Genomic DNA, 11824 nt, shown 5'->3' with positions numbered 1-11824 from the left:
GGATACCATTTCTGCAAAGTGCCATGACCGACGACCTCGCGACCTGGAGCGCGCCCGTCCTGGACTCGTTCCTGGACCTTCTCATCGAGCCCGCGGCCGAGCCGACGCTGGCCATCACGGTCAAGAGAGCGACGCCGGTCGCCGAGATGACTATGACCCGACGGCTCTCGTACGACGAGGACGACGTTAACAGCTCGGCCTCGGATGCGACGTGCAGCAGCAAGAACTCGACCGCGCAGCAGCGGTATCGGAAGCGCCAGAAGCGCGAGCTCGAGTACCTTCGCGACCAAGTGGCCGAGATGAGCGCACACCTCACCGTCCTCAAGAGCATCCGCGGCTTGGAGACAAGCCAAAGCTCTTTCTGGGAGAAGAAGGCGCGCGTGCAAAAGCTAAGCAGCCAAAAGGCCGCGCAGGAGAACGCCCGACTGAAAGACGCTGTGGAAGAGCAGCTCAAGATCGCCGAGACTCTTAACCAGCTGCTCGTGAAGCGGCCCAAGCTGGCGGTACCGACCGTCCCCTCTCGATGGCCCGGCTGATTCTGAAGAGTTAGGCGTTCCCGACCATGGACACGGTCGACTGGCGGCTGCGGCGCTTGTCTACTGACAAAGCTAGTCGTGACGCCTGCCTCCGCGCTCTGCTTCAAGACGGCTACGACCACGTCGACACGATGCTATTGCGCCAGAACCTCTTTGATGTGCCCTCGGGCCACAAATCGGTGACGGTTCGGCTCAACGAAGCAGGTACCGCGCTCGCGACGTCCGTTCAAGGCGTGCACCGCATTGCGTCCAACTACTTGACGCTGGCCAGTCGCCTCTGGACGATCTGGAACGACCCGCACAACACTGAGTTTGAGCGCATCTTTCGCTCGCGCGTACGTTGTGCATGCGCTTTGCTCGACCAACGTCAATGTTTTGTAGGTGCTCGACAAGGTCGATGACAATATTGTCTACTGCGAGCACATTGAGCACTTCCGCGGCGCAGTCCCGTACCTCTACCGCCTCTGCGCGACGCAGCGCTACATTGAGAACGACCGTGTCGTTTTTGTTGTTCAAACCATCTTGGACGACCCGCTGCACCCGCCGCCGCCCGGCCTGTATGTGTCCAACGACCAGCTCACGTACGTGGTACGAGTCTCTCAAGCGGGCTCTTCACCATTGGCGTAGGGTCATTTTCGAGCGCGTGAGCGAAACCGAGACCATTAGACGACTCTGCGTGAGCGGCGAGCTGCCCATTGCGCCGCCGCCTGGCAGCCCCCTCACCGACAACCCCCAGCACTTGATCTGCGACTTCATTCTGCACGAGATGACGCAATGTTTCGATCAGTTGGAGGCCGTCTTTGGATGACACAACACGACTGCTATTTCTGTCGTGATGCGTCGTATCCTTGTCTCGTGGCGGCGTTGGGAGCAGCTCACGCACCAGAGAGCGGAAGACGCTTCTATCCCAGATAGACTAGAGCTGGTGGAGTGAGCTTCCGTTATCGCAGAGCAAATGCCATGTTGCCGTGTAGCGAGTGCTCTGGGGTTGTGCATCACTTTTCCGTTCCTTGACTGGGTAAATCTCGAATGCAGCTCGCTTGTGATTGGCCATGACGCACCCCGTGTCGTCCGAGGGCTTGATCATGCCGGCGCCGTGACGCGCAATCCGCCACCCCATTTTTCGGCCTTTTGTCTCATTTCAGAACGCTTTATCAAGTCTGTCTCAACTAAGCAACCAATAAGATGCAGCATGGCTTTCGCCGAAGGTTCCACATATATTTGGTGGCGCTTGTGTCATCATCGTCATGGAGCCGCTGGTCGACCTCGATGGCTACGAGGGCTGGAGCGCGGACGCGACGACGCTCTTTGAGCTCCTGCACGCGCCCATCGTAGACGCGCCACCGGCTCTGGTGCCCAGCGCCGGCGTGCGCAAGACCACCACCAACGACGACAACGAGACGAGCTCGGACGGCAGCAAGAACTCGACCGCGCAGCAGCGGTATCGGAAGCGCCAGAAGCGCGAGCTCGACTACCTCCGTGAGCAAGTGGCTGAGATGAGCGCGCACCTCTCGGTGCTCAAGAGCATTCGCAGCTTGGAGACGGACCAAAGCTCGTTCTGGGAGAAGAAGGCGCGCGTGCAAAAGCTGAGCAGCCAAAAGGCCGCACAGGAGAACGCCCGACTGAAGGAAGCCGTCGAAGAGCAGCTCAAGATTGCCGAGACGCTCGACCAGCTGCTCGTGAAGCGGCCGAAACTGGCTGTACGAACCCATGAGGGAGCGACCTATGCATGACACAATCTCTGCTATAGGCTTTTCCGACCATGGACACGGTCGAGTGGAAGATGCGCCGCATGCCACTCGATGATGCGGGCCGCCACGCGTGCTTTCACGCGCTCATGGCCGACGTCTATGACCGCGTCGACACGATGCTGCTCCAACGCGGCCTCTTTGACGTGCCGGACGGCCACAAGGCGTTCAACGTCTCGGCCAACGCGGCCGAAGACGCGATTTTGATCGACGTCCAGGCCGTGAGCCTCATTCCGTCGCACTTTATGAGTGCAGGCATGCACATCTGGTCCATTTGGTGCGACCCGAACCACTCGGCGCTCAAGGGCATCTTCGAATCCAAGGTCGTGCGCGCCACATTCTCTATCGATATGCACTCATTAGCCGACGTAGACGCTCGAGCATTTCGGCAACGACACGACGTACCTCGAGCAAATCGAGTCGCTGCGCGGCGGGCGGCCGTACCTGCGCCGACTCTCGGCCATGAAGCGGTTTGTCGAGGAAGACCGCATCGTCTTCGTCATGAACACGGTGCTGCATGACCCCAAGCACCCACCGATCGACGGGCTCTACAGTGGCAATGACGTGGTCACGTACGTCATCATGCTCTCATGGCCCGGACATCTCCTGACGATAGCAATGACTACTAGATTGGTGCTCGAGCGTGTGAGCGACACCGAGTCCCGGCGACGCCTCTGCTTCCACGGCCAACTTCCGATCGCGCCGCCGCCGGGCAGTCCGCTCGTTTCGAACCCGCGGGACCTCATCTGCGACTTTATCTTGCACGAAGTCACACACACGTTCGATGTGCTCGACCAAGTCATGCAGTGATGGCGTCCGATGCGTAGCCAACGTCACACTTCCCTAGCCCTACACCAATAACTTATCGAGCATTTTGCGTCCTTTCTCGCTGGCTTCTTTTGGCTGCGACGCCCGTGCGCAAGGCCGCCGGTTGGGAACCTGGCTTGCCGATCGCCTTTGGGTGTTTCCAGCTGTCATGTGAGACAGTGCTGGGAACGTCGTCTCGATGGCAGAGTCTCATTTTCAAGTTGCGTCGAAGGCAAGCGAAGGTCCAGCATGATCGAGTCGATGGTGGCATACGATGCGACGACGTGGGCGCTTGACGCGGACGAGATCCTTGGCTTTCTTCCTGCACTGGGTGCTGCGTGCTGCGCGACCGAGGACCCGCCCATCTCGGCGCAGAAGCGGTACCGGAAGCGGCAACAGGCCGAGGTGCAGCGCCTCCACGACGAAGCGGCGGAGCTCAGCGCCCACTTGACGATCCTCCAGAACATTCGCCGCATGGAAACTAGCCAAAGCTCGTTCTGGGAGAAGAAGGCGCGGCAGCAGCGGCTCAGCGTGCGCAAGGCGGCGCAAGAGAACGCCAAGCTCAAGGAAGCCATCGACACGCAGCAAAAGGCGCTCGAGGCGATTCAGCAGCTTCTGCACAAGCCGCTCAAGCTCACGGTAGTATGCAATTCTACCGTTGGCGTGCTCATCGTGGTCGCAGGGCGCAGCCAACGTCGAGCTCCTCAACACGAACCGGCGCTTCCTGCCGCAGGACGCGAATGCTCGACATGCATGCTTCCACGCCATGACCGACGACGTGTACGACCACGCCGACACGTTCCTGCTACGGCGCGGGCTATACGACGGCAGCCACGGCCACAACAGCATTTGCATCGACAGCGCCAAGCACCAGGACACCATCTCGATCGAAATGCAGTGGGTCAAAGACTCGAGCATGGGATTCCGCGAAGCCGGCGACCGCTTTTGGTCGCTCTGGTACCAGCCCGAAGGCAACGTGATCAACATCAAGGTACACGCCAACATAACGTATACGTACCAGCAGGATACATCCTTGCTAGAACCTCGCCACCTTTGGCATCGACACGGTGTACGTGCAGTTTATCGATGCGATCGACGGACTCGCGCCGTACGCGCAGCGACTCGCGTGCATCAAGCGGTTTGAGGAGCCCGACCGCGTCGTCTTTGTCATGCAGTCGGTGCTCGAGGACGCTGCGTACCCCGTGCCAAACGACCTCTACACGGCCAACGACACCTTTGTGTATGCGATGTAGACTGCACATTTGTTCTATTACCTCTTGACGGGTTAGGTTTGTCGCCGAGCGTGTGACCGACACGACGTGTCGCCGTCGGTTCTGCCTCGCTGGCGAGCTTCCGTTGGTTGCGCCGCCCGGAAACCCGCTCGCTGGTCTCTCCAAGCCCGCGATCTGTGACCGCCTCTTGGACGAAGCCAAGCGCGTGTGCGTACTCTTTGATCACATTCTTGGCGACGCTCCACTGTGATTGTCATCGACCGCCAAAGACACCAAGACACCACCTAACGTATATAAATAAGAACTAGACTTGTACCGACTAGAATTCAGAGACCATCCAACTAGATATAGACGCAGAATTAACAGCAACAGTCCGAGTGAGAGGACCAAAACGACGCGAACGACGGTGGCGACGGACGATCTTGCTTGGGGCATGGGACAGCGACGAGAGCGGCTTTTCTCACGCCACCATCGTAGCTTCGGTAGCCTTGCAAGCGAGTTGGCCACATCGACGAGTCGGCTGGTGCCACCAAAGCCCACGCAAGACACAAGGGTCCGTGGATCAAGCTGCTGATGGTGGGCTTGTGGTGGCAGAGGTGTGGTGACGCCGCGTCATTTTTTGGGCGGTTTTTGGGAGGGGGCGGCCCGGGTTCTAATTTCGGACGAGATTTGCCACCGATGGAGCGCGACGAAGCGTGGGGCATGGCGTCGCCGGACTTTCTCGACTTCCTCGACGCGTCGCCTCCGTGCGTCGCCAATCTCAGCGCCACCGATGAGTGCGACGACGCCGACGACGATGCCAACGCGACGGCGCAGCAGCGGTTCCGGAAGCGGCAGAAGCGCGAGCTCGACTTTCTACAGAGCCAAGTCGCGCAGCTCAGCTCGCACCTCGCGGTCCTTCAGAACATCCGCGGCCTTGAAGTGCGCCACAGCTCGTACTGGGAGAAGAAGGCGCGCATGCAGAAGCTCGGGCGGCAGCAAGCCACGTCCGAGAACACCCGCTTGAAGCGCGCGATCGAAGAGCAGCTCAAAGCCGCCGAGATCCTCAACCAGCTGCTCGTCAAGCGCCCCAAGCTCGTTGTACGTGCATCTTCCTCTCGAAGCACTCGCTTTAGACACATTTACGTAGGCTTTTCCGACCATGGACATGGTCGACTGGAAGCTGCGGCGGCTGCCGCGCGACCCCACAGCGCGCACAGTCGCCTACCACGCCTTTATGAACGACGCGTACGAGCGCGTCGACACCATTCTGCTTCGGACAGGCATTTTGGACGCGCCGGACGGTCTCCGGTCCGTCGAAGTCTCGACGTCCGATGACGTCATGACCGTCGACGTCCGTGGCGTCAAGACGGTGCCGTGTCACTTTCTCAGCGCCGCGCTGCGCTTTTGGTCGCTTTGGAATGACGCGTCCAACCACATTCTCGAAGGCACGATCCGCGTCAAGGTCCCATCGCCTTGGCTCTCGCGCGAGCTCAGAGTGTGTAGGTGCTCGAGACGTTTGGCGACGACGGCGTGTACATTGAGCAGACCGAGTCGCTCGGCGACGCCATGCCGTACCTCCGGCGTCTCGGTGCGCTCAAGCGCTACGTCGAGGAGGACCGCGTCATCTTTGTGTTTCGCACGGTCCTCGACGACGAAAAGTACCCGCCCGTCGACGGTCTCTACATTGGCAACGACATGATCGTGTACGCATTGATACCTTGATAGAATTGCGGTTTAGTCAATCCTGTACTAGGCTGGTGATTGAGCGCGCGGGCGACAACATGGCCGTGCGCCGCGTGTCCATGTCGGGCGAACTCCCAATTCAAGCGCCGGCGAACGGGCCGTTGGCGTCCAACCCGCAGCATTTGATCTGCGATTTCATTTTGCGCGAGGTCAAGCGCACGTTTGAGACGCTCGAGAAATTGTTTGGCGACTAGCTTCCTACCAGCTTTTAGCGTGACGTCGCGTGTAAAGTGAGAGTGGTTGGCAACGGCGTGTATCCTACGAACTCGTCTGCGGTTGCTTGACGAGTGAGGTGCAAAACGATGTGTTCATGAACAACAGCTAACAAGCGCAGATGCACAAAGTAGACAGTTAATAAAGGAGACTAGGTAGAGCCTGGACGCGGTGCTATATGCACGCGCGCAACAGCTGTTGTTTCGAAAATCTCGTCGCTCGATTGCGCTACGAGGTTACGATTGCGCTACGGTCCCAGACGGCGCGTGACTCATCGTTACCGCAGTTGGACAAACGAAAGAGCGCGCCTTTGTCGATTCCGTGCCCGCGCGGACTGGGCCTGTCGCCTTGTGATGCTAGAAAGTCGGCAGTGACAAGGTGAAGGGGATAAGGGTTAGGTATGTCGAGCGTCGATGCACAAACGCAAAAAGAACATTCCAGGACGCCGCGATCGGTGCGAAGCTCTGATATACCACCTCGTGCGCAAGCATAGCCAGTGCGCGCCTTTGTGCAGCGAGAGGCACGGGCGCAGGGTGTCCAAAGACGGCATTTCCACGGGGAGGGTTAGGTGCTCCACCGTGTACTTGCAACAAAAGCTGCTTGTGCCACGAGTGCGCGCAAGCTCTGCTCTTTGCTGTGTCCCAAAGAGCATCGACGCAGCATGAATCAAAGCATCCTCCCATCGGCGCTATGTGGCAAAAGCACGAACTCGATCAATCTGGGGCAATCGTCGCTGATTGGCTGATACGGCTGCCGGTATGACGTGGCACACTGGTGTGTCGAGGATTGTCGGCAATGACTTCAACAAGCAAGGCTACCGTTATTGGCAAAAATTTGGTGGGCCTGTGATTCGCGTAGCGCCTACTGCATTGTAGCTGCTGCACAAGACGGGTTTGCAAGGCTCTCGTCTCTGTGTATAGCGTAAAACCTATGTTTCGGCAGCGATTCCCTAAAGTCGGGTCGTATCCATGGATAACCTTGGATATCGCCCCGTCGATGCACTCTGTGAGATTCGAACAACTTTCGTCCACGAACGTTCTTGGCCAATGCCCACGTCACAGCCAGTCTTGGCGTCACGCTGAGGACCTGTCTTTTAATGATAACTTCGTCGGGTACATGCGATAACGCTACGCAGCGCCCCATCAACTCGTGCACGTCGCACTCGAGAGTGGCAGCCATCGACGCACCTTGTGCCGTATCAACTCATGGCCAACAGCCGTCGCTAACAACCGTACCGGCTGCAGCAGGAACCGCCGGCGTGCCAAAGCGTCGATCGTCGTGCCGACGGGCCGCGATTGGACAGTAATCTTGTTTAGACTGCGTCGCTGGCAGGTAATCGTGTCCAGCCACTGCATCGGCGCCACTCGGGGCTCACCAACGACGTGTGTGCACCAAACCCCAGCAGCCACAACGATGGCAGATCGCTGGGTGTCCAAAGGTGCGGCTCGAAGGTCGACACGGCCGCGTCAAAACAGCAGGACTTCGAGGCACCCCACCCGAAGGGTTGCGAAGACCACACTGAGGCGGGCCAATCAGAGCGTTTCATTTCCACATTGCCACAAAAGGTACCACGATGGCCAGCAACAACGAGCTCCTGCTGCGGACGTTCCCGCCGACGCCACCGCCCATGGCCCCGACCTCGACAGCGTCCACGCCATCGCCACTGCCGACCGCGATCGAGAGCACGGATGACTTCCTCCTCGACCTGCCCTCGATCAACAAGCTGCTGCTCTCTGAGACGTCGTCGACCGAGAGCGACAAGGAGACGCCGACAACCAAGGCGGCAACCGTCGTCACCGCCAACGAAGACCCGTACAGTCGCCAGCACCGGTACCGGAAGCGGCAGAAGGACGAGCGCCAATTCCTGCGCGACCAAGTGCAATCGCTCACCACGCAGCTCCGGCAACTACGCGACGTCAAGACGGTCGAGCTCGCGTCGAGTTCCGAGTGGCAAAAGATTGCGCGCACGCAGCGAGTCCACGCCCACCAAGCGACATTGGAAAACACGCGGCTCAAGCGCGCGCTCGAGGACCAGCTCAAGCTCGCCAACACGCTCGACCAGCTCCTCGTGAAGCGCCCGCGCCTGCTCGTACACCCTTCTTTCCGCAATGACAAGTCATCTGATGGCCATTGCACTAGAAGTTTCCGACGCTGGACGTGGTCGACTGGAAATTCCGCAAAATGCCAGCCGACCCGAGCGCCCGCGAAGCCTCGTTCCACGCGATGATCGACTACGCGCACAGCCAGGTCGAGTCGATCCTATTGCAGAAAGGTCTTCGCGACGCAACGGACGGGCACCACGCCATCAATATCACAACGTCGGACCGTGACGACTGCATCGTCATCGATGTACAGAGTGTCCGCGTTTTGGACGTCGACTTTCTCGAGAATGCCAACAAGTGCTGGAGTCTGTGGTGCGAGCCTGAAGTTACCACGACGGCCAAAATCCCCACCGTCAACATCAAGGTACACTTACGTGGTGGTCCATGTGTCTCTGACGACACTCGGTAGGTCCTCGATCGCTTTGGCCCGAACGCAGCGTACCTCCAAAACATTGGGTCGTTTGGGGACGAGAAGCCCTATCTCTTTATGCTCAGCGCCGTAAAGCGCTACGTCGAGAAGGACCGCGCGGTCATTGTCATGCGCACGGTGCTTGAAGACGCTCTGCACCCGCCGCCACCGGGCCTTTTCATCGGCAACCACACCTCCTTGTACGTAGTCCTGCTGACGACTGTTGCGTCTCATCTACATTTGTGCTAGCTGCCTCTTGGAGCGCCTCGAGAATGGCAAGTGTCGTCGCACAATGTGCATGCTTGGGCAGCTGCCGATCCAAGCACCTGGCAGCGGCCCGTTGGCTGACGAGCCGCCCATGATGGTTTGCGATTATGTATTGAGTCATACAACGCAAACATCCCACCTTATTGAGGATATTCTCGGCGAATAAGTCAAGCAAATGTGAACTTTCTACTGTGGACCACCAGGCGATCTCTGGAATATGCTGTAGTAGCCGATGCCGTGGACGTGCAGGCAAGACGCTAAAGATCGCATCATGCTGATGAAAGCCGCCGTCTGTGACACGTGATGGCACAACGCACGCAGCAGCTGTGACGTTATGCCTTTGGCATTCGCTGTGGCGCGTCTTCTACTATCTGTCGCGACTGTTGGGCTGATAAGAACGACACAAGGTCGATGCCGCGTCGTAGAGACACTCCGCCGCTATCGCGCCGTCGCTTCGAGACGAGGAGGACGCAGATGGTCAAGTAGAGCTTCTAGTGGTACGAGCACCAGCCGCTCGGACGCAGACGTCCGGTCCAACCGTCTGGTCAGCACCCAAGTTTACCACGGCCACGTCGACGAGCGGTGGGCTATGACGCGGCAAGAGATCCGACGTAATTTTAGCCAATTAGCCGAGTTTGCACTTTCTCGTTTCAGAGTAAACAGCGCCAAAACGCGAGTGAGATGGAGCCCAGTGTCGAACCTGCGGCCTATTGCACCGCCATGCGCACGCGGTCATCGTCGACGAAGGCGCCCCCCGCCTTGCCCCCCGCAATTGAAAACATGGACGACTTTCTCCTCGACTTGCCGAGCATCAACAAGATGCTTGTGTCGTCCGAGGCGTCGTCGTCGTCCGACGAAACGACGACCAAAACGGACGCGAGCGTCGGGCCGTACAGTCGCCAGCACCGGTACCGCCAGCGACAAAAGGACGAGCGCAAGTTCCTGCGCGACCAAGTCGAGTCGCTCACGACACAGCTCGAAGCACTGCGCAACGCCAAAACCACGGAAAACGAGTCGTCCGAGTGGGAGACCGTCGCGCGGTCTCAGAAAGCATACGCGCACCAAGCAGCGCAGGAGAATGCGCGGCTCAAGCGGGCACTGGAGGACCAACTGCGACTCGCGGGCTCGCTGCAGCAGATTCTTTCAAAGCGGCCACGCCTCATGGTACACGAAGCGATCGAAAATCCGTGTAGGGACTCACGGCACGTCGACTAGAGGTTCCCGACCATGGACTCGACCCGGCGCCGATTGCGAACGATGCCGATCGACCCAACGATGCGCGAAGCCGCCTTTCACACGCTGATGGACGACACGTACGCGCAAGTCGAGTTGATTATGCGGACAAAGGGCCTGGCGACGGCGCCAGACGGCCACCAGTCGATCACACTGGACACGACGACGTCGAATGAGACCATTGGCATCGACTGCATGGGCGTGCGCATTATGGCCTCCGACTACATTGCGAGTGCTCAGAAATGCTGGGCAATCTGGTGTGAACCCGAGACGCGCGCACCGCTGGACAACGTCCAGATCGACATCAAGGTATCTTAACTCCATTTATTCTCATAACTCGAGTTCTTCTCACACATTTCGTGTCGTGTCTCGAGTAGATCCTCGATCGCTTTGGGCCTGACGCCACGTATTTTCAGGACGTCGGATCCTGCGGCCACGACAAGCCGTATTTGGTCATGCTCAGCGGCATGAAGCGCTACTGCGAGAAGGACCGCGTCGTCATTGTCATGAAAACGTTCCTCGATGACGAGGCGTACCCGCCCCCCCAGGATATGTTTATTGGGGACCACACCGCGCTGTACGCCTTTCCGTCTTGCCGATATTGAGCTCATGCATTCACGACTAGATTCGTCTTGGAGCGGCTCGACGATGGGACGTGCCGCCGGCGCAGCTGCCTCCTCGGCTACTTGCCCATCCAGAGCGTTGAGATCGCCCCGTTTGCGGACCAACCGTCCATGATGGTGTGCGACTACGTCCTCCACCACACGCGCGAGGTCTCGAAAGCGCTCGAGAGCTTTATGAGCTAAGTACGACGAGCTCTTTATACCCATGTACTCTACGATTCAATTAACGTAAGCTTTCAATGCACTGCCTCACGTCTTGTTGCTTCATCTGAAGCGAAGTTCCGCATCTGCACCGCACGCACAAACGTTGAGCCCGTGGTAATCACAGGTGAGTCGGAAGGTTTCTTGACCAGCAGGTTTGCCTGAACGTTCGCCCTACACATGTGTCTGGACCCATCACTTTCTGTCTTCGGGTGCCTTTGCGCCGTGGCACTCGATGCAACTAATACACTCGCTTCTGTCGCATACCCTTGGGACTAGTGTTACAGCTGCGGTCCGGGTTCGTTCAAGATTTAGCGCGTAGGCACTCACTCTTTTCTGAGATGACGCTAGACACATCTACTGAGTTGTGATGCACCTCGCGCAACCGTAGACCCAGTACTTGGTGGTCCACCTGGGCTAGACAGTGCACGCAGTGTCTGGTGGTTTCGCACGCGTCGTGGGTGAGAACCACATGTAGAGTGCACGGTTGTCGGCGAAATGTGTCTATGGTATCTTGCCACGATTGACAGCAGCCGTCTCTGCACCCGAAGAGGACCGCATCAAGAGGCCTGGCTGCAGATGTCTGCACCAGAGGACATGCAGCCATGTCCAACGCCACGACCAGCTGCCGACCTCCGAGGTGTAGTGGCACACGCGTGGAGTCAGGTACTGTAGCGCGAGGCTGTGAAGCTAGTAGCGCGCAACGAGTAACTTTACGCCTCAACTTG

General features: G+C 58.7%; 6 protein-coding genes across 8 annotated transcripts; all 6 read left to right on the top strand.

The window, feature by feature from the left end:
* Window positions 1-23: 23 nt before the first annotated feature.
* On the top strand, window positions 24-1344 carry SDRG_05545 (hypothetical protein; the record flags this gene model as incomplete). Its single annotated transcript, XM_008611266.1, has 4 exons — window positions 24-503; window positions 551-871; window positions 918-1117; window positions 1164-1344. The coding sequence occupies 4 exons, from the start codon at window positions 24-26 to the stop codon at window positions 1342-1344; spliced, it is 1182 nt and encodes a 393-aa protein (XP_008609488.1).
* Window positions 1345-1764: 420 nt separating this feature from the next.
* Window positions 1765-3166, top strand: SDRG_05544 (hypothetical protein). Its single transcript, XM_008611265.1, has 4 exons — window positions 1765-2236; window positions 2287-2607; window positions 2657-2856; window positions 2914-3166. The coding sequence occupies exons 1-4, from the start codon at window positions 1784-1786 to the stop codon at window positions 3092-3094; spliced, it is 1155 nt and encodes a 384-aa protein (XP_008609487.1). The 5' UTR covers window positions 1765-1783; the 3' UTR covers window positions 3095-3166.
* A 148-nt stretch (window positions 3167-3314) lies between these two features.
* SDRG_05543 (hypothetical protein) lies at window positions 3315-4654 on the top strand. The gene is made up of 4 exons (XM_008611264.1): window positions 3315-3730; window positions 3774-4082; window positions 4132-4331; window positions 4381-4654. Exons 1-4 carry the CDS (start codon window positions 3341-3343, stop codon window positions 4571-4573), a joined length of 1092 nt encoding a protein of 363 aa, XP_008609486.1. The 5' UTR covers window positions 3315-3340; the 3' UTR covers window positions 4574-4654.
* A 245-nt stretch (window positions 4655-4899) lies between these two features.
* Window positions 4900-6422, top strand: SDRG_05542. 2 transcript variants are annotated; one of them, XM_008611262.1, is made up of 4 exons: window positions 4900-5403; window positions 5453-5767; window positions 5809-6008; window positions 6059-6422. In XM_008611262.1, exons 1-4 carry the CDS (start codon window positions 5002-5004, stop codon window positions 6240-6242), a joined length of 1101 nt encoding a protein of 366 aa, XP_008609484.1. In that variant the 5' UTR covers window positions 4900-5001; the 3' UTR covers window positions 6243-6422. The 2 variants fall into 2 exon arrangements, with proteins under 2 accessions (XP_008609484.1, XP_008609485.1); XM_008611263.1 differs by lacking the exon at window positions 6059-6422 and having other exon boundaries at window positions 5809-6050.
* Window positions 6423-7819: 1397 nt separating this feature from the next.
* Window positions 7820-9241, top strand: SDRG_05541. 2 transcript variants are annotated; one of them, XM_008611261.1, is made up of 4 exons: window positions 7820-8350; window positions 8404-8727; window positions 8773-8972; window positions 9022-9241. In XM_008611261.1, exons 1-4 carry the CDS (start codon window positions 7835-7837, stop codon window positions 9203-9205), a joined length of 1224 nt encoding a protein of 407 aa, XP_008609483.1. In that variant the 5' UTR covers window positions 7820-7834; the 3' UTR covers window positions 9206-9241. The 2 variants fall into 2 exon arrangements, with proteins under 2 accessions (XP_008609483.1, XP_008609482.1); XM_008611260.1 differs by having other exon boundaries at window positions 8401-8727.
* Window positions 9242-9699: 458 nt separating this feature from the next.
* On the top strand, window positions 9700-11160 carry SDRG_05540 (hypothetical protein). The gene is made up of 4 exons (XM_008611259.1): window positions 9700-10203; window positions 10255-10581; window positions 10650-10849; window positions 10898-11160. Exons 1-4 carry the CDS (start codon window positions 9721-9723, stop codon window positions 11076-11078), a joined length of 1191 nt encoding a protein of 396 aa, XP_008609481.1. The 5' UTR covers window positions 9700-9720; the 3' UTR covers window positions 11079-11160.
* The last annotated feature ends 664 nt before the right edge of the window (window positions 11161-11824 follow it).

Source organism: Saprolegnia diclina (assembly GCF_000281045.1).
Source record: "Saprolegnia diclina VS20 unplaced genomic scaffold supercont1.14, whole genome shotgun sequence".
Classification (NCBI taxonomy): Eukaryota; Oomycota; class Saprolegniomycetes; order Saprolegniales; family Saprolegniaceae; genus Saprolegnia; species Saprolegnia diclina.
This window is presented reverse-complemented; position numbering and strand designations above follow the sequence as displayed.